At 39.1% G+C, this 20,797-nt stretch overlaps 1 protein-coding gene across 3 annotated transcripts in view; it reads left to right on the forward strand.

Annotated features, from left to right (window-relative positions):
* The window catches only part of LOC103512708 (amphiphysin-like), a 43,000-nt gene extending 22,657 nt beyond the window's left edge, over positions 1-20,343 (forward strand). For 2 of the 3 annotated variants that reach the window (XM_026826109.1, XM_008477486.3), the window contains one exon: positions 20,161-20,343. In XM_026826109.1, coding sequence (XP_026681910.1) covers positions 20,161-20,334 — 174 coding nt within the window. In that variant the 3' untranslated portion in view covers positions 20,335-20,343. Of the gene's footprint in view, positions 1-19,581; positions 19,647-20,160 lie in introns of those variants that run through there. The other variant, XM_026826110.1, reaches the window with a different exon arrangement.
* Positions 20,344-20,797: the final 454 nt, after the last annotated feature.

Genomic DNA, 20,797 nt, shown 5'->3' on the forward strand with positions numbered 1-20,797 from the left:
CGGAATTTCTCCAGTTGGTTTGGGCATCACTGATGGATTGTCTTACAGGATACAGGGTATTAGTTTAGGATTATCATTAGAAGAAACCAAAACAGTTTTTACTGTTTCTAGATTTTAGCCATTTGTTTTCCTGTCCTCTGGAATTTCTCCAGTTGGTTTGGGCATCACTGATGGATTGTCTTACAGGGTATTAGTTTAGGATTATCATTAGAAGAAACCAAAACAGTTTTTACTGTTTCTAGATTTTAGCCATTTGTTTTCCTGTCAATTTTATTTCTTCAACTTTTTAACGATGTCGATGATGGGTAACCTAATCTACCGATAATGACCTGGTCTCAGCTCAGTGGCGAAAAAACTGATGAGTTGGTGCACCCCACAAAAATATATATATATATTTTTTATTGATATTTATTAGACTGTACAAAAATATAAAAAATGCTGTTTATTTTTTTTATACAGCTCAAATACGTATAAATAATTATAATACTGTGGTCAAATTCAAATTATTGTTTATTGAACAATGTTGAGTAGGTATAAAATAATGGGATTGAATCCAGCACACCTTCCTGATTTCAGAGACTAGGAACCCTTTTCATTTCACACCTACCTACGCCTCTACTAGCTCATTTATAAAGTATCAAGTTTCTGTAAAAGTTCAGGTGCTTAAAATCAGTTCTAAGCTTTAACAAATGAATGAGGGCTTCGGATTTTTTCATTTATTTTGGGCTTAAACAGCCAATTACTGGTCAACCTAACCATGAATGGCCAATTTTAAGAACCGGAAATTTGTAAAAAAAAAAAAAAAAAAAAAAAAAATTACCTAATTATTTTTTTGTGATGAAGTACGACTATTCTTTGAAGAATGGCCAGCCTAGATACCTTGAAAGCGGTAGGCCACGGGCTCAATTCCCAACAAAATTCATCCTAAAAAAGATAAGGTTCGTTCTCGGAACGGCTGGTTTTCTCCTATCCTGTCTTCTCTTTGATTTCGGGACGACAAGACCTCCGTTCTTACAGTTCACTCGATCAAAGAAAGAAAGAAATCATTGGGTCAGTTAAATTTTATTTTTTATTGCCCTTTAAGCCAATGTTGATGGCCAAAATAACGCCACACTTACCTGTTCTATAGAACCCCAATACGTATCAAACTTCATGATACCCACATGAACGGCGAACTCCCTATTGTGAGTCTCTTCCTCTCCACCACTGTTATAATCACGAGTGGGTGATGTTTCAAAGTCATAGAGCAGGAAAAATGAAAACCAACGGAATTTTTCTTTTTCTTCTACGACTTCTAGATCCCGAGATAATGGCAAACTAGAAACTAGAGCTAGGGGGAACATTCTAGGTGTTGCTGTTGTTGTTCCAATTTCACATTAATTCGTTTCCTATTGAAATTGCTCTCAAATAATGAACCTAGATGTGTTTTTATTACCTACTTTTTTCGTTTTGATAGATATTGTTATTCACTATTTGGTGACATAAATTGCCTGATGATGAACTAGGAAATGTCAGCAAAACGTTTCCTTTCTTTTTGAGGGAGGAACATGCGAATACCTACTGGAGATACCCCCCGTCCCCCATAAAAATCAGGCACAGCTAGGTGAAGGGTATTTCCTATGGGTCAATAACCTGTTAGCAATAGATCAGTTGCGCTTACTTGTGTGATGTTTCAAAGTCATAGAGCAGGAAAAATGAGGACCAACGGAATTTTTCTTTTTCTTCTACGACTTCTAGATACCGAGATAAATCGATTTAAATAATACCGATAAATCGTAAAGTTTGACGTCACGACATATGCTCCCGTAGGCGATGACGTCATAACTCATGACTCCCGCTTCGTTTGTTTGGAATTGAATTCCTCTACTCGTACGTTTCTAATTTTCTATCTCAAGTAAATAAATTGTATTTCTTCTAATAAATTCCTCCTCTTACTATGGAATTCTTGGAATCATGAGATCATTACAAACAATTAACTCTCGTACGGGAGTTGTACATAAATTAAAACCTCTTTATCAGTCCGGATTTTCCTGCCATGTGATGATTGTACGATTAAATAGTGGCATGCTACCTCGTAGACCTCACAGTACACATAGTTGATAGTATGGCTGAATTGTGGCATGCCAGCTCTACTCAGCACGCAATATTCAAACGGTTAGTCCCGTTTACGGGTAATACGTGAGACAGATCATGCAAATATCGCTGCAGAATCAACACCAATCTTCCGTCAAAACTGGGAACTTGATTCGTTCGTTCAAAAAATGTTTTTCGCATACAATATCTACCTACCTACCACGGAAGAGTAATGAAAACTATTCTGCCATTTCTAGTCTTCAATTCTTCTCCATGCTTCTCTGTCTTGGGTTAGTCTTAGTCTCTTCAGCTCACTGTAGGAATCTGTGCCAGCATACTCCATGATCTGCTCCATGAAGCTCGGCCATTTCATGGAAATTTAATATTGTGAAAAGTTGAAAACTATTCTGCTGAGAATGCTCATACCTCGCATACAATATCTACCTACCTACCACGGAAGAGTAATGAAAACTATTCTGCCATTTCTAGTCTTCAATTCTTCTCGCATGCTTCTCTGTCTTGGGTTAGTCCGTCTCTTCAGCTCACTGTAGGAATCTGTGCCAGCATATTCCATGATCTGCTCCATGAAGCTCGGCCATTTCATGGAAATTTAACATTGTGAAAAGTTGAAAACTATTCTGCTGAGAATGCTCATAAAGAAGAGTTCATCTCTCTGCACAAATACAGATTATTTAATGCACACAAACTGTACAAATATTTAAAAACCGTGCTGTATACGACAGAAATGCTCATACAGAAGAGTTCATCTCTCTGCACAAATACAGATTATTTAATGCACACAAACTGTACAAATATTTAAAAACCGTGCTGTATACGACAGAAGACAACTCAGCATGAAAAAAGTAAAGTATTAAAAATATGAAAAAATAAATAAAAAAATATGATATAAATATTCCTCTCATATCATTATAAGTACCTATCTGCGTATACTTAGTTTGAGATATTTCTTCCCGCAATGTGTGTTTACATAACCCCATTTCGTATATTTAGGCCGACAAGATTTTTTCACTGAGGACAGACACAGTGGAAATGTGGGATGTAATTGTAAGCGGTCAAACTTTCTTGACTTGGCGGGGCGGAGCGCTACCGCGCTCCTTAATTGGATTGAACACGTAGCTTTCAGCATTTAATTCTTTGAATACTGAATAGCTTTCTGCACTTAATTTGATTAGACTTTTGTATTTTACCTACAAGTACACTCGCGAAGATGTGGATGAGCTTTCATTTGACGTGGGCGAGATCATTCGAGTAGTAGAATATGATGATCCAGAGGAACAGGTAATAGAATAGAATATGAATTAAAAGTTTTTTATTATCTTTATTGGTTCAAGAGATACAGGCGTTTTAAGGGGACAAGGTATGAAAAATGTTGAAAAACAGAAAATCCTTCATAACTCCGCCCCTGTTGAAAATCGGATCTGTCCAGATAGCTTTTTCTTGTAGCCCTTTAGATCCTACATCAACCCTCAAGCGTTGTACAGTCGTTCGCGGGACACCCTGTATACTTAGTTTGAGATATTTCTTCCCGCAATGTGTGTTTACATAACCCCATTTCGTATATTTAGGTCGACAAGATTTTTTCACTGAGGACAGACACAGTGGAAATGTGGGATGTAATTGTAATTGGATTGAACACGTAGCTTTCAGCATTTAATTCTTTGAATACTGAATAGCTTTCTGCACTTAATTTGATTAGACTTTTGTATTTTAGTTACTGTAGTTAGGAAACAAAAAGTTCAATAATAAAACAACCGGTGTTATGTAGCTATCGATCTGGTAGGGTGAAAGTTGAGCCTCATTTAGCTGCGGAGTAACCGTGTGAATAGAACTTCTCTACCGCGGCTGTGCTGTTTTGTATTTGATGATCTTGTTTTGATGATCCTAATAACTAAGGGAGTGTAGTGTCTCCAAAGAAAAGGCTTTTGTAGGTGTATATAGGTTTCATACATGTCTACTTGCCTACGGTGCATAAGTTTACTACCTCAGACCGTTTGACAGGTCTGAAAGTGTGTGGCGGAAGAAGCTTCAGACCTAGGTCTCTCAAACAGTCTGACAGACCTAGGTCTCAACGTTTTTCCGTCACACAGTTCCGACTATCTGACAGATCGTATGGGCGTGAGTGGCGGAAGCCCGCTACCGTCTCCCAAAGTCCCAACCTTCTACGAATTTTTGGACTTATCTCAAGAAGGGCGGAATGAATTTTGAAGTTCTTTTTAGTGAACAGATTAACGAGTGAGTACCGAATATTTTACCATTATTAAACTTCTCATTCTCACTTGAGTGTCATCCCACTACTTAAGTCATGAATTCAAACTCAAAACTCATTCTTAAGTGACTCTGAAATGAAGGCAGTACTTAAGCTTTTCTCTTTACTTGAAATTGTCTGCTTTTCGATTTGGCTAGCCACTCAGGTAGACCTGACAGGTACAAGGCTGAAAAGGTCAGCCTGTCAGGTCTCCCTGATACCTGATAGTGAGTGGCTGGCCCAAGTGTTATTTTTCCTGGCTTGTCTAATGGCTCCTTTTCAAATTGTGTAATGAATTTTCCTTGCTCAAGAGTAGTGAGTGAGTGAGTGATTAGGGAGGTAGGTAGAGACACTTATGAGTAAGGAGAGTAGGTGCTTACGAATAGGAAGTAGGTTTATGAGCACGAAGTTGTGATAGAGGTGTAGGTAGGTAACAATGTTTTCCTTTGTTTGTTGTGTGTTTCCATTCTTCTGTACAACAAAAGACAGGCCATTCATCATATTCATTTCTACTTTTGACTAGGAAGGAGGTGGAGAGAAAAAAGAGAAAGAATGAACTCTAAAGAGGAAAGAGAGGTGGGGGGGGGAAGAAAAAAAAAGAGGAAGGAGGAGAAGAAGAAGAAAAAGAAGACAAAAAGAAGTAGAAGAACAAAGAAAAATAAGACGAACGAAGTTTATTCTACGTATGAACTGGACGAGTTAGCATTTTGTTTGTCTGATTTTGTTTGCTCAGCGATAAATCTCGGTTAGTCCGATTTTGATGAAACGTTCAGCAAATAAAGAATATTTGCTGATGAATTTTTGGACCACAGTGGCCATTTCAGAATCATTGGTTTCATTGGCAGCCACTGACTGAGAGCTAAGCAGCTTGTCAATATTTACCATTATGTTACAATCGCAGCCATTTCTACTTTATAGCACGTCTGCCTTGTAAGCGCTAGATCGCGGGTTCGATACCCACCCGCGGTCCGCGGTGGACTTTATCCTAAACAGATAGGGTTCGTTCTCATAAGGGCTGGCTTCCTCCTAACATGTCCTCCTCCTCTCTCCGCTTTCGGACGATAAGACCTCCTGTGTTACAGTTCCCTCTCCGTGGTTTCCGACCGTTGCAGTGAACTCTCGAGAATATAAAAGGAATTTTAATTGTGTTAAGCATAAATGCTTGCCACAATTGTCGTTCCCTGCTTAATACACTATGCTAAATTTTATGCCTTGACTTTGACTTGAACCACCAACCTCCAGATCCAGAGTCCACCGCGCTAACCACTGAGGTTGGTTATACTTTATAGCACGTCTGCCTTGTAAGCGCTAGATCGCGGGTTCGATACCCGCCCGGGGCGGATTTTATCCTGATGGGATAATGTTCGTTCTCGGAACGGCTGGCTTCCTCCTAACATGTCCTCCTCCTCTCTCCGCTTTCGGACGATAAGACCTCCTGTGTTACAGTTCCCTCTCCGTGGTTTCCATGAAAGGACGACGATAACGAAGGATAAGAAGAAGGAGAAGAAGAACAACAGGAGGAAGAAGAGAAAGGAGAAGAAGAAAAAGAGGACACCTGCATCATCTTTCCTCGTACAAGTGCAAGCATAGATACTTTTTTTTTTTTTTACATTTATTTAATTGAAGGAGTTTTAACAATAAAGTACTACCTCTTTTCTTTGTTTATTTAATTCTTTGATTTGGATGAACGAAGGCTATTCTAAGTATGTACTGGACGAGTTAGCATTTTGTTTGTCTGATTTTGTTTGCTCAGCGATAAATCTCAGTTAGTCCGATTTTGATGAAATCAGTCATAAACGTTTAGCAAATAAAGAATATTTGCTGCTGATGACTTTTTGGACCGTATTCCATTATTCCCATTTCAGAGTCATTGGCATCCACTGAGAGCTTGTCAATGTTTACCATTATGTTACAATTGAATCTCAGCCATTTCGACTGCATTTCTAGCCAGCCTATAGTTAGCTCGGAGGGTAGTGTGTCTGCCTTGTAAGTGCTAAGTCGTTGGTTCCATACCCGCCCGCGGTGGACTTTATCCTAAACAGACAGAGTTCGTTCTCGGAAGAGCTGGGCTTTCTCCTAACTTTTCCCTATTCTTTTCGTTTTCGGGACGATAAGACCTTTGTTACAGTTCCCTTTCCGTGGTTACCGACCATTGCAATGAACTCTCAAGAATATGTAAATCCTCTTAAAGAATATTGAAAATGCATTTCAAAATTTACCTATTTCAATTTTCTGTACAAGAGGAGTTCAAGACAAGGAAGCTTATGCAACTCCATAATTCTTCACACACACACCACACAATCCATACATCATACAAAGTTCTACAACGGATGTGACTATTTAGGAATATATTGTAGTCTGTAGGTTTGGTTAAAGAATATAAAAGGAATTTTAATTGTGTTAAGCATAAATGCTTGCCACAATTGTCGTTCCCTGCTTAATACACTACGCTAAATTTTATGCCTTGACTTTGACTTGAACCACCAACCTCCAGATCCAGAGTCCACCGCGCTAACCACTGAGGTTGGTTAGAATATGTAAATTCCCTCTGTCAAACCTCAGAATATTGAAAATGCATTTCAAAATGTACCTATTTCAATTTTCTGTACAAGAGGAGTTCAAGACAAGGAAGCTTATGCAACTCCACAATTCTTCACACACACCACACAATCCATACATCATACAAAGTTCTACAACGGATGTGACTATTTAGGAATATATTGTAGTCTGTAGGTTTGGTTAAGGAAATGCGACCTCTTCCTTCATATTATCATAGGAGAGTTTATTGTTTATGATTTCATCGAGAGGTTTTGACTCAGGTGAAGTGATTCTTGAACTGTTCGTATACAGGGTGTCCCCTTCTGCTTTTTATTACTTTTTTTACTTATTTTTTGTCGAAGAGTTTTAGAGGTTAAGGAACTGTAAAGCTTAGAGAGTAGCTCTCCTTGTAAGCTCTTGGTCGCCGGTTCTAATTCCGTTTGGGTCGAACTCTATCCTAAAGGGATATGTAGTCCTCTCTTTCTCTCTCCGAGTTCGGGACGATAAGACCTCCGTGTCCACACATATTCGACCTCGATTCGATGGTCGATCGACGAGTTGAAGAGAGTTATAACGTATGATTAAAACAAAGACTTCTCTAGGACTATCAATAGAAGTAAAGCCGAAACACACACACAACGCAACACAATAGAAAGATTCAATAGAGGAACATAACTGTCCCTCAACAACATAATTGAAGAGGTAAAGTTATTTAAGGTATTTAATCAGGACAAGTGAAATACACCACAGAATAGGAAGATTCAAAAGAGGACCTCAACAATCTCAACAACATAATTGAAGAGATAAAATTATTTAAATACTTCTTTAAACAGGAAGTCCCAAACAGGACTGAAAAGTCCCTTTTCCTTCTTTCTGGTCGCAAAGTCGCCCTGATGTTGTCTGCAGATAAATGAGAGTGCTTATTTACACTGTTCATTTCAAACAGGAGTCAGGACTGATAAGTCTCTTTACTCAAGTATTAGACTACTAGGTAATATTGTGTTCAAATTCTATCGAGGGCAGAATTCCATACCTCGGTTGGGATTGAACACATGCCCTCTTGTTTATCAGGCGAGTGTCTTGATCACTAGGCAAGCTTCAGTAATTTTTACCTTACCCCTCCCTCTGTACAACACGAAGTCGGTGGACATCTAATGAGACATGTCAACACTAGGCAAGCTTCAGTAATTTTTACCTTACCCCTCCCTCTGTACAACACGAAGTCGGTGGACATCTAATGAGACATGTCAACAAATATAAACAGGCCGGGAGTACCTACTTTCAGACCGACTGACAGACTGCGTGCGTGGCCCTCACAAGGCTCTTTCCCGGAACTGGTGGGCTTTCTCACTGTACTATCACTTCACGTCACGTGATAGTAGTGTGGCCGTCCTGAACGAAATTACCTACAATATTACGAGACAACTTTGAACTACATCTTTTGACGCCATAACTTCACGTGACGTGATTTTAGTGTGTTTCTACCCAAATCGAGTGAACATCATTTTCCATTACATCTCTCCACAGCATATTTTCCCGTGACTAGAAAACCGAGAGAGGAAGAAGCGAAATAAATAAAAACCTAATTAATTTTGCAACCTAGAAAAGTGAACATCATTTTCCATTACACCTCTCCTCAACATATTTTCCCGTGACTAGAAAACCGAGAGAGGAAGAAGCGAAATAAATAAAAACCTAATTAATTTTGCAACCTAGAAAGTGGGCGTATATCTGCTATCTGCATGGCAAACTAGAAACTAGAGCTAGGGGGAACATTCTAGGTGTTGCTGTTGTTGTTCCAATTTCACATTAATTCGTTTCCTATTGAAATTGGTCTCAAATAATGAACCTAGAGATGTGTTTTTATTACCTACTTTTTTCGTTTTGATAGATGTTGTTATTCACTATTTGGTGACATAAATTGCCTGATGATGAACTAGGAAATGTGAGCAAAACGTTTCCTTTCTTTTTGAGGGAGGAACATGCGAATACCTACTGGAGATACCATAAAAATCAATCAGGTAGCATGCTACATTGAACCCACGCCCTCCTGTTTACCAGGCGAGCGCCTTGACCACTACACCACCGAGGCGGATGAATATCTGATTCGGCAGTGATAGTGGGTTCTAATTCCGTTTGGGTCGAACTCTATCCTAAACGGATATCTAGTCCTCCCTTTCTCTCTCCGAGTTCGGGACGATAAGACCTCCGTGTCCACACATATTCGACCTCGATTCGATGGTCGATCGACGAGTTGAAGAGATGCATCTATGTTGTCTGTGTTTTTATTACCTACTTTTTAGTCCGTCCTTCCTTTATTATTACAATAGTAATAAAAAGGTATAAGGGACGGACTATTGTATTCGTTCCAGTCGATGTCGATCGACGAGGTCGACTATGTGTTATCCACAGCTTAAAACGGAGGTCTTATCGTCCCGAAATCGAAGAGAGAAAGAGGACTGGATATCCGTAGGTATAGGATAAAGTTCGTCCCGGACGGCGGACGGGAATGGAATCGACGACCTAGAGCTTGAAAGGAGCGCTACTCTCCAAACTAACTGGTGGTCCCAGCTAAATAGCCGAATTTAAAAATTGACCACAAAGGTCCACTCCTGTGGTCTGTGTCGCACTTGTCGTAGCATGCCCTTTTTCTTTGTACGTACTCTTTAGACTTTGACCAGTTTTCTTCTGGTTTCTAAAACAAATTTTGATTGGTTGGTTCAGGTCAGCTCAGCGTCGATTGATCCGATCGACGAGGTCGACTATGTGTGGATACAGCTTAACACAAAGGTCTTATCGTCCCGAAATCGAAGAGAGAAAGAGGACTGCATATCCGTATAGGATAAAGTTCGTCCCAGGCGGGAATGGAATCGACGACCTAGAGCTTGAAAGGAGCGCTACTCTCCAAACTACATAACTGGTCTGGTGGTCCCAGCTAAATAGCCGAATTTAAAAATTGACCACAAAGGTCCACTCCTGTGGTCTGTGTCGCACTTGTCGTAGCATGCCCCTCATAATTATCTGGTTCACTCAAACCAGTTTGTTTTGGTTGTCAAATTTAATTCGCTTTTCGTGTGCAATTTTGTTGGTTCCATGTTTAAAAATTGACCACTCCTGTGGTCTGTGTCGCACTTGTCGTAGCATGCCCATCCCGTAGTATGTCTCTCATTTGACTGGAACACCCTGTAGAATAGAAATTTAAAAATTGACCACAAAGGTCCACTCCTGTGTTCTCTGTCGCACTTGTCGTAGCGTGCCCATCCCGTAGTATGTCTCTCATTTGACTGGAACACCCTGTAGAATAGAAATATGTTTTGTTTATAGGACGTGTATGTGAGCGTACGACTATTAGTCGATTGTTTATAAACTCTCATAACTGTCTTCTAAGGACTTTCCGTTTTTGACTAAACGAAGTAAGGTTAAAGTTTTTAAACGGTTTGTCTTGTTTGCCACGTGATAACTATCAAACAAACTCTTGGTTTGATGAAATTTGATACAAAGTTCTTCAATTGTTTGTACGTATGAGAGACTTTGTTTATTTACTTGATTTCCATGCACTCCAAAAGTTAGAATAGACCTGTCTAATAGTTAGAATTAAGAATGAATGAGATATTCTCATGTTGGGTTCTAGACAATTCTGAACCCCTGTACCTCTTGGTTCCAAAAGGATTCGTCGATTCTCGAACCCATAGTGCAAGCCAGTGGGTAGCTGGTTGCTACCTTCTCAACTATTTTTCGATAGAATTCTTATTGAACCATCTGATCTGTTAGTTGCCATCTTGTGATAGACAGATAGACACTTTTGTCATAGATCTCGTAGAATCCTTATTGAACCATCTGGTCTACTAAGCTAGTGGGTAGTTGGTTGCTATCTTCTCATAGTATCTTGTACAGAAGTAACTGATCTACCTTGTGGGTAGTTGGTTGCTGTCTTCTCATAGTATCCTGTACAGAAGTAACTGATCTACCTTGTGGGTAGTTGGTTGCTATCTTCTCTCTCATAGAGTGTCCTCTGTCCTCCATATTGTATGCTCATCACTCACGTCATGAGACACCAACACATCATGCACGGGTCCCCTAGGTTACCTTGTGAGCAATTAGTTCTACATCTTTGTTTAATTACTAGCGTATTGTTGTACACGACCCCTTTCCTTGTCTTGTCTAGTAAACAAAAAAAAGGGGGGGGGAGTAAAATAAAACACCGATCTTTTCCATTTCTCTGTCACCTGCTCACCTGTCAGTAACCAGTTAGTAAACAGTCCAGGTCCACAAGCTTGTAGAAAATAAATTTCATATTAAGTAGGTTTTTTTGTTGCTTCAAATTGCTTTTCTATCTGAATATTCTAAAATCTTCTAATAATACATGAATTGAATTCCTCCACTCGTACGTTTCTAATTTTCTATCTCCAGTAAATAAATTGTAATTCTTCTAATAAATTCCTCCTCTTACTATGATGGAATTCTTGGAATAATGAGATCATTACAAACAATTAACTCTCGTACGGGAGTTGTACATAAATTAAAACCTCTTTATCAGTCCGGATTTTCCTGCCATGTGATCTAGTAAACAAAACCCTGGTCGTCCAGATACCAACGAACGACCTTATCTTGTTTAGCAAACAAAATTCTAGGTACTTGGACCGTGATATCTTCAAGACTTAGCGAGACTTGTAAACTCTTCTATCTTCTTTTCTAAAAGTCTGGTTAATCGTGACGAATCACTGAAGTTAGGCAACGTTTTGCGTGGTTGGTATCTGGACGTAAGATTTTCCGGTTCAGAAGAAACTCGCTGTTTCCGTTTTTTTACATCCTCTGCTGTCTGTCCATAGGTTGGTGGTCTTTTTAGTGTCGAGGGAAGCCCAAAAGGTCCTGAAACTTAGAAAAAGTCTTGGTTTAACAAATTGGTTTGTCCCTATTGGACAGCAAGGAAATCTCCACATGACCATTACAAATTTTGTCACTAGCTCACTAGGTACATATGTTGTTCGTTTGTCACAACCAAACGCACCTTCAAGTGAAACCAAAGATTTCATTACTGAAACACACAGCGAAGCACAGCTAACCAAGTCTCTCTACGAACAAATATCGGAATGGCCTGCAGCCTTGCACCATTCAAGAATTCCTTTACCTGTGCAAGTTGTACTTTTACTCTCACACACTTTCTATTAGTGGCATACTTCGGAGGTAACTTGTAAACTTGGCTGGTAAATCTAGCATGTGAGTGTGAATACATATGAGACTAGGTATAGACCATGTATAGATGTTGAGGATAATAAGAGAATTATCCTACTAATGATACTTGGATCTTGTGTGTTCTTGGTTCTTGTATGATGTGCTAGGAATGCTCGGATGGCTATAGTGTGCTTATAAGATTGGCTATAGTTCTTGCAAATTTGAAAGCTTCCTTCAATGTCTTACTGGCTGATGCTTCAAGATAAGTCATGTGGACGTAGAGATTATTGAGATAATTATGATGATGATGACGAGTTCATAGAATGTATATTTTTTCGGTCCGACTTTTTTCAAAATTCCCTGACAATCGCCTACTAACCTCACAACATTTTAGGTGGGGTAATTGTAATTGTTGGCCTTACGCTTTCCCCAACCATGTTGTTAGGGTAGAGATAACCCTGTTGAAAACGAATACATACAATGTGCAGTTTTCAGTCCAACTTTTTTCAAAATTTCCCAATTTCCCTGACACTTTTGTCTACCAGGGATAACCCTGTTGAAAAGACACCAAGACACTTGAACCCTGTACATCGCCATCCTAGCTACTCGCTACGTAGACTCTGTCACTCATTCCTCATCTCTCTCATTCCCCTTCCCCATCTCTCTCTCGGCGCTCTTTTAAAAATAGAAATTTTCGTTTTGAATGTCGGTCGTTATTTTTTATTTTCAGAACCATACTATTTCTGCTTGGCGGTCAAACACGCCTTCACTAGGGTGCAGTGCTTATGATTAAGGCACTCTAAAACAAGCACCGCGCACCCATTAAACCTCTCAAATAAGACACCAATGGTTCCGATCAAGGTGATTGAACCAGAACAGGTATGGCTGAGTGTTCCTATTGATTGCTAGCGCGAGCGATAGACTTCATCATTGGTTATTTATTGATATATTGATACGAACAGCAGACGGATTTAATTGACACGGGTTCAGGATTTTCAAGTGATTCCCCCGGGAGGGTCAGACTGAAATTTTAATGATACTAACGAAGTTAGGATACTTGGATGATTGAGGATGAAGTACTTGTGATAATAATGATATCATTATTGATCTATTGATACGAACAGCAGACGGATTTAATTGACACGGGTTCAGGATTTTCAAGTGATGCCCCCGGGAGGGTCAGACTGAAATTTTAATGATACTAACGAAGTTAGGATACTTGGATGATTGAGGATGAAGTACTTGTGATAATAATTATACCGTATGATTAAAACAAAGACTTCTCTAGGACTATCAATAGAAGTAAAGCCGAAACACACACACACACACACACACACACACACACACACAACGCAACACAATAGAAAGATTCAATATAGAGGAACATAACTGTCCCTCAACAACATAATTGAAGAGGTAAAATTATTTAAGGTATTTAATCAACGTAACGTAAGTAACGTAACAGACAAGTGAAATACACCACAGAATAGGAAGATTCAAAAGAGGACCTCAACAATCTCAACAACATAATTGAAGAGATAAAATTATTTAAAGTATAATTGAAGAGGTAAAATTATTGATTAAATACAACGTAACAGACAAGTGAAATAAATACACCATTTGAAGATTTAGGAAAGAAGTAAATAGGTAATTTACGAGATGAGTTTCTCGACACCACACCAAAACTGTTGTGGTTTTTGTAATTTGTGGTTTGCAGCGTAGTTTGTTGCTAATCTGTTACAATGAGTTAAACATTGCTTGTAGATAGTGAATTATTTTGTTATTAGCAATAGCACCAAAACTTCAAGGAGATAAACATTGAGGATGACGGACTTCGTCCGAAACATCCCTGTGTGAATTCCTATTCCCACTCGTCTTGCCTTGTGAACTATGGACCATGTTCTTTCTTTCTTCTCAATACAAAATACACCATTTGAAGATTTAGGAAAGAAGTAAATAGGTAGGTAATTTACGAGATGAGTTTCTCGACACCACACCAAAACTGTTGTGGTTTTTGATAATTTGTGGTTTGCACCGTCGTTTGTTGCTAATCTGTTACAATGAGTTAAACAATGCTTGTAAATAGTGAATTATTTTGCTATTAGCAATAGCACCAAAACTTCAAGGAGATAAACATTGAGGATGACGGACTTCATCCGGAACATCCCTGTGTGAATTCCTATTCCCACTCGTCTTGCCTTGTGAACTATGGACCATGTTCTTTCTTTCTTCTCAATACCCATGTCTTTTTATTTGTTCATTTTCTTTGAAATTGATACTTTAGGAGACATTTTCCATCCAAGCAAGCCGGGAAAATTACTTACTAGGCTATGCCCCCTGACTGGCACACAGTGGTCATTCACTTCAGTGAAGATTTTGGATCTTTGCTGAAGTAACTTTGTAAATCTGATATCCAAATCTCTGAGCATATAGGGTCTGCAGAATATTCTCTAATGAGTTAAACAATGCTTGTAGATAGTGAATTATTTTGTTATTAGCAATAGCACCAAAACTTCAAGGAGATAAACATTGAGGATGACGGTTTTCGTCCGAAACATCCCTGTGTGAATTCCTATTCCCACTCGTCTTGCCTTGTGAACTATGGACCATGTTCTTTCTTTCTTCTCAATACCCATGTCTTTTTATTTGTTCATTTTCTTTGAAATTGATACTTTAGGAGACATTTTCCATCCAAGCAAGCCGGGAAAATTACTTACTAGGCTATGCCCCCTGACTGGCACACAGTGGTCATTCACTTCAGTGAAGATTTTGGATCTTTGCTGAAGTAACTTTGTAAATCTGATATCCAAATCTCTGAGCATATAGGGTCTGCAGAATATTCTCTTGGAATATGAACTTCAATGTTATATGAATCATTCCAAGTCCTATAAGCTAACATTTCTAGGTCATAGATGGTAATAAAAAGTTATCGGATCGGGTTTTAAAGCACCTCTCAGAAAGAACTTGTGGGACGGTTTTTATCATGTTATAGGTATGAATCATTCCAAGTCCTATAAGCAAACATTTCTAGGTCATAGATGGTAATAAAAAGTTATCGGATCGGGTTTTAAAGCACCTCTCAGAAAGAACTTGTGGGACGGTTTTTATTGCTTACACTAGAAATGTTCATATTCTTCGCAGTTTTGTGATGCTTGCTAAGTCTGTTCTCTGTTCTTAGTCCAATAATCCTTGGCTTGTCCAGAAATTCACCTCGTTTGTCCGCATTTGTTCAAAGGTTTTCAATTCTTCACAAAGTCACGTCAGATGTTGTGATGCTTGCTAAGTCAGTTCTCTGTTCTTAAGTCCAATAATCCTTGGCTTGTCCAGAAATTCACCTCGTTTGTCCGCATTTGTTCAAAGGTTTTCAATTCTTCACAAAGTCACGTCAGAATCCATTAGTATGTTTTCAATTCTACCACTCGATCAGTTTCAATTCTATAGCAAAAACCTATTTGGTCGTCTTTAGCGGTCTCGATATAACAGGTACTATTCTGTACACCTTGATCGCCCTTAATAGACGGTCGATAGGTCACTTCATTTGAAGAGTTTCAATTCTATAGCAAAAACCTATTTAGTCGTCTTTAGCGGTCTCGATATAACAGGTACTATTCTGTACACCTTGATCGCCCTTAATAGACGGTCGATAGGTCACTTCATTTGAATTCTTTATTCCACTTTGAATTCTTCCACTATTCCACTTGATGTTCAGGATTTGCCGTGCTTATCTTGAATCGTTCTATTGTTACGGTTGCGTCATAAGCGCCAGGAGTGTGTTTAGGAGTTTTACTCTTGAGCGTGACTTGAGACGAGATTTAGAAAACTATTTCAGCAAATGAATCTTTCACATAATTGTTTGTTTGACTGCTAAGGTTTTTGGTTTCGGGGGTTTTCCCACTGTTCGGCAACAAGCTACCCGCCTCCTCACAACTCCATCCAGCCTGAGTGGGACCGGGAAAGCTAGCACCTATTCGGATACCAACCACGCACAATGTGATCCATAGGGATCTTCAGAAGACTAACTGCATCCGAAATATCCTGAGCATATCGAGCGTGACGGGAGGCGCGCGAACGTCAAGAGTTCGAAGAGCCTGCCGGCCTACACAAACGACACGAATCCCTATTACAACAAGAAGTAGGTACTCATCACTCATCATATAGGTCATGAAAGCATAGCTGAACTGCAGAATAGTCATTCATTTCATTCTATCACACTAAATTCATGAAATCACACCTGAGCTTGGAATATCTTCAAAGTTTCTGTGTGCAGGTTTTATAGTTCACATCGAAGGATCACGAAATGAAAGCTGTGATCTCTGGCGCATCCATAAACATCATTGTGAAGGGGAGGTGTAAATAGCAAGGACATTGAAGGATGCGTTCCAGTGATCTGAATAGCTAATGGTAACATCTTGAATTCATCTCGTCATCCTGGGAATTTATCAGTAGTGGTTCAGTGAACTATAAAAGTCACTCAAAAACGGAGGCCCTTGCAGGTCTCATCAAAGCCAAAATTTAATGGGTAACTTGATTATTGAAGATCTCAATTTTGAGAATCATGCCTTTCTAAAAAATAGTGGTTCAGTGAACGATAAAAGTCACTCAAAAACGGCCCCTAATACGAGGCCCTTGCAGGTCTCATCAAAGCCAAAATTTAATGGGTAACTTGATTATTGAAGATCTCAATTTTGAGAATCATGCCTTTCTAAACAAAGCGGATAAAAAGAAAGAAAGAATGAGGAAAAGGGCTCCTGCATGGTCCTGAAAGTCTTATCAAGTCCAAAAATAAAACGAGAAAATTTCCTCGTGCCGACATTTTCTGACTAATTTCGCCAATTTGGGACTCACCTTTGGAGACTTAGGTATGGTAAAACCATAACAAACACTCCTGAGGTTGTAGATCCTATTTCATCTTCCTAGTTTTAATCTCTCTTCGAAGTAATCCTTCAGGAGTGCCTCGTAGTAATTTTAATCTCCTTCAGTGAACTATAAAAGTCACTCAAAAACGACCCCTACGAGGCCCTTGCAGGTCTCATCAAAGCCAAAATTTGATGGGTAATTTGATTATTGAAGATCTCAATTTTTAGAATCATGCCTTTCTAAACAAAGAGGATAAAAAGAAAGAAATAATTAGGAAAAGGGCTCCTGCATGGTCCTGAAAGTCTTATCGAGTCCAAAAATAAAACAAGAAAATTTCCTCGTGCCGACATTTTCTGACTAATATCGCCAATTTGGGACACACCTTTGGAGACTTGGGTATGGTAAAACCATAACAAACACTCATGAGGTTGTAGATCCTATTTCATCTTCCTAGTTTTAATCTCTCTTCGAAGTAATCCTTCAGGAGTGCCTCGTAGTAGTTTTAATCTCCAGTTGACACTCGAAAACGTGGAAACCAAGTCTAAACACAGTCTAGCAGTGGAGTCCCGGAATGCCTGGGCTATAGTATACCTAGTCATATTCTATGGATATACTATAGTCGTATCTATAGCATGTCTGTCATACCTGCATGCTTATTACGATAAATATTAAGATAAAGCCGTGCGTTCAAGGTCATTCTGAAATACAGGGTGTCTTGACATATGCGTGACACCCAGTTTTGGAAGTCTTGAGCCCACATGGTCTCGAGGTGTGTTCACTTTTTTCTCTATTATATCCCTTTGATAAATTCTACTTACTGGGACCAAAGTATGGGCCATGCGCTCAGCAGTCTTATGATTGTCCTTTGGGTCTTGTAGGTTGTTGACATTTTATGAGTTCATCTTCTGATTACGACCAACACCACCTTGTATTTTTTTTTTTTTTTTTTTATTATTTTTTTTTTTTTTTTTTTTAATTTATTTTTTTTTTTAAAATTTCTTCTAATTACGACCAACACCACCTTGTATTTTTTTTTTTCAATATATGTATTATTCTAACATAGCTTGGTCTTCTCTTAGGCTAATCGCTGGTCTTCTGCTCCTGAAATACCGGTCCTGCAGATTCGATCTATTTATAGGTGCCTCTTGATCCAACACATTCAGTGATGGACCTATGTTATAAAGACCCTATCTACCTCTTAAGACTCTATCTACCACTTATCCAGCACATGGACCTTATTGGACCCATGTTATAAGGACCCTATACACAGGTCCCTGCAGCCTCAATTTACCACCTAAATAAAATGGGTATAGCTGAGACACCTACCTGCCGTCCATGCAAAGAGGCATTAGAAACGGCAGAACACATCATGTGCGAATGTGGTGTTGCCTCTCACAAACGACTGCTTTACTTCTCAAGGATGATTACAACACCTAAAGTAATCAATCCTAAAAGAACCCTGTGCCCTAAATCACCAAAGTATGGAAAAGTATTTACAATTCCATATTTCGATATGATTCGTCCAAATTCAAAATTCTGCTTTTCCTCATCATATAGGTCATGAAAGCATAGCTGAACTGCGGAATAGTCATTCATTTCATTCTATCACACTAAATTCATGAAATCACACCTGAGCTTGGAATATCTTCAAAGTTTCTGTGTGCAGGTTTTATAGTTCACATCGAAGGATCACGAAATGAAAGCTGTGATCTCTGGCGCATCCATAAACATCATTGTGAAGGGAAGGTGTAAATAGCAAGGACATTGAAGGATGCGTTCCAGTGATCTGAATAGCTAATGGTAACATCTTGAATTCATCTCGTCATCCTGGGAATTTATCAGTAGTGGTTCAGTGAACTATAAAAGTCACTCAAAAACGGAGGCCCTTGCAGGTCTCATCAAAGCCAAAATTTAATGGGTAACTTGATTATTGAAGATCTCAATTTTGAGAATCATGCCTTTCTAAACAAAGCGGATAAAAAGAAAGAAAGAATGAGGAAAAGGGCTCCTGCATGGTCCTGAAAGTCTTATCAAGTCCAAAAATAAAACGAGAAAATTTCCTCGTGCCGACATTTTCTGACTAATTTCGCCAATTTGGGACTCACCTTTGGAGACTTAGGTATGGTAAAACCATAACAAACACTCCTGAGGTTGTAGATCCTATTTCATCTTCCTAGTTTTAATCTCTCTTCGAAGTAATCCTTCAGGAGTGCCTCGTAGTAATTTTAATCTCCAGTTGACACTCGAAAACGTGGAAACCAAGTCTAAACACAGTCTAGCAGTGGAGTCCCGGAATGCCTGGGCTATAGTATACCTAGTCATATTCTATGGATATACTATAGTCGTATCTATAGCATGTCTGTCATACCTGCATGCTTATTACGATAAATATTAAGATAAAGCCGTGCGTTCAAGGTCATTCTGAAATACAGGGTGTCTTGACATATGCGTGACACCCAGTTTTGGAAGTCTTGAGCCCACATGGTCTCGAGGTGTGTTCACTTTTTTCTCTATTATATCCCTTTGATAAATTCTACTTACTGGGACCAAAGTATGGGCCATGGGCTCAGCAGTCTTATGATTGTCCTTTGGGTCTTGTAGGTTGTTGACATTTTATGAGTTCGTCTTCTAATTACGACCAACACCACCTTGTATTTTTTTTTTTTTAATTGAAAGTAAAATGAAGAATAAACTGATGAGGCTCATGGGAGCAAAGGTGAAGCGGACGACTGAACTGAAGGCAAAGAATTTAAGCTAAATTCGTTTGAGTAAATATCTGCACTCTGATGCAGTCTTGTTCTGGTTCCAGTAGAAGTTTCTGGAGAAAGCAATAAGAATAATAACTTGAAATTTTAAGTAGAAGTCGATTTTTTTCTTAATTAAAAAAGTTTCCATTTTTCCATTTTATTAATTCAACTACTAAACCATAATTTAAAATTTACATAATAAATGGTACACCCATAAAAGCAAATGCTTGGGCCACGGGAGGGGAGTTAATTTAAAATACTTCTCTACTTTCTTTCATTTTCTGCTCTTAAAAAGAACCCTTTTCTAAAAAAAGACCCTTGATATCAAAACCCATTAAAAGGGACCCTTGTTAAAATCTTTAAAAAGGACCCTTGATATCAAAACTTCATTTCGTGTTATAGGCCGGTCATCGCATCGTGTCGCTTGGAATTTTCGACGTCTCCCGGCACTCTTGATTCAAAAAGTCCTGTTGTCTAATGGCATTGTTTTCTCTTCTGTGTCCACAGTTACTACAAAACCTCGGCAAGGTAGACCGGACAGCGGATGAAATATTTGACGATGACCTACAGAACTTCAACAAACAGCAGAATGCAGCCGCCAGACTTCAGAAAGAATTCAACAACTACATTCGATGTATTCGAGGTAAAATGCCGAAAAACCACGAAACTCCGTTTCTGTAATATAGACCAGGCGGCGCTTTGAACTCTTGACGTTCGCGCTCCTCCCGGCACGCTTGATAAATTTAATAATAATAATACATACGAGGTAATAGAATAATCGTAGTGTTCATACTGCTGGAATAAAACTAAAGTAAAGAGTCCCTTTAGTCACCCTAGTAAGCGGCATCTGCCTTGAAAGCGCTAGGCCGCGGGGTCGATTCCCACCCGAAGCGGATTTTATCCTAAACAGATAAAGTTCGTCCTTGGAACGATTGACTTTCTCATATCCTGTCTTCCTTCTCATACCTCGGCTGGGATTGAACCTACGCCCTCCTGATTACCAGGCTAGCTCCGCGCTGGGTTGCTTCCAGGCTGTCATTCGGACGTGAATCAGTCTTCTTGAGACCATAGTCACTCGTAATTGGTCCTCTTCTCCGCTGGTTCATGTTGGCCGTCTGATGGTGCGGTTTCTGCTGAAGCATTA

This window comes from Diaphorina citri, unplaced genomic scaffold (genome assembly GCF_000475195.1).
Source record: "Diaphorina citri unplaced genomic scaffold, Diaci psyllid genome assembly version 1.1 scaffold875, whole genome shotgun sequence".
Taxonomy (NCBI): domain Eukaryota; kingdom Metazoa; phylum Arthropoda; class Insecta; order Hemiptera; family Psyllidae; genus Diaphorina; species Diaphorina citri.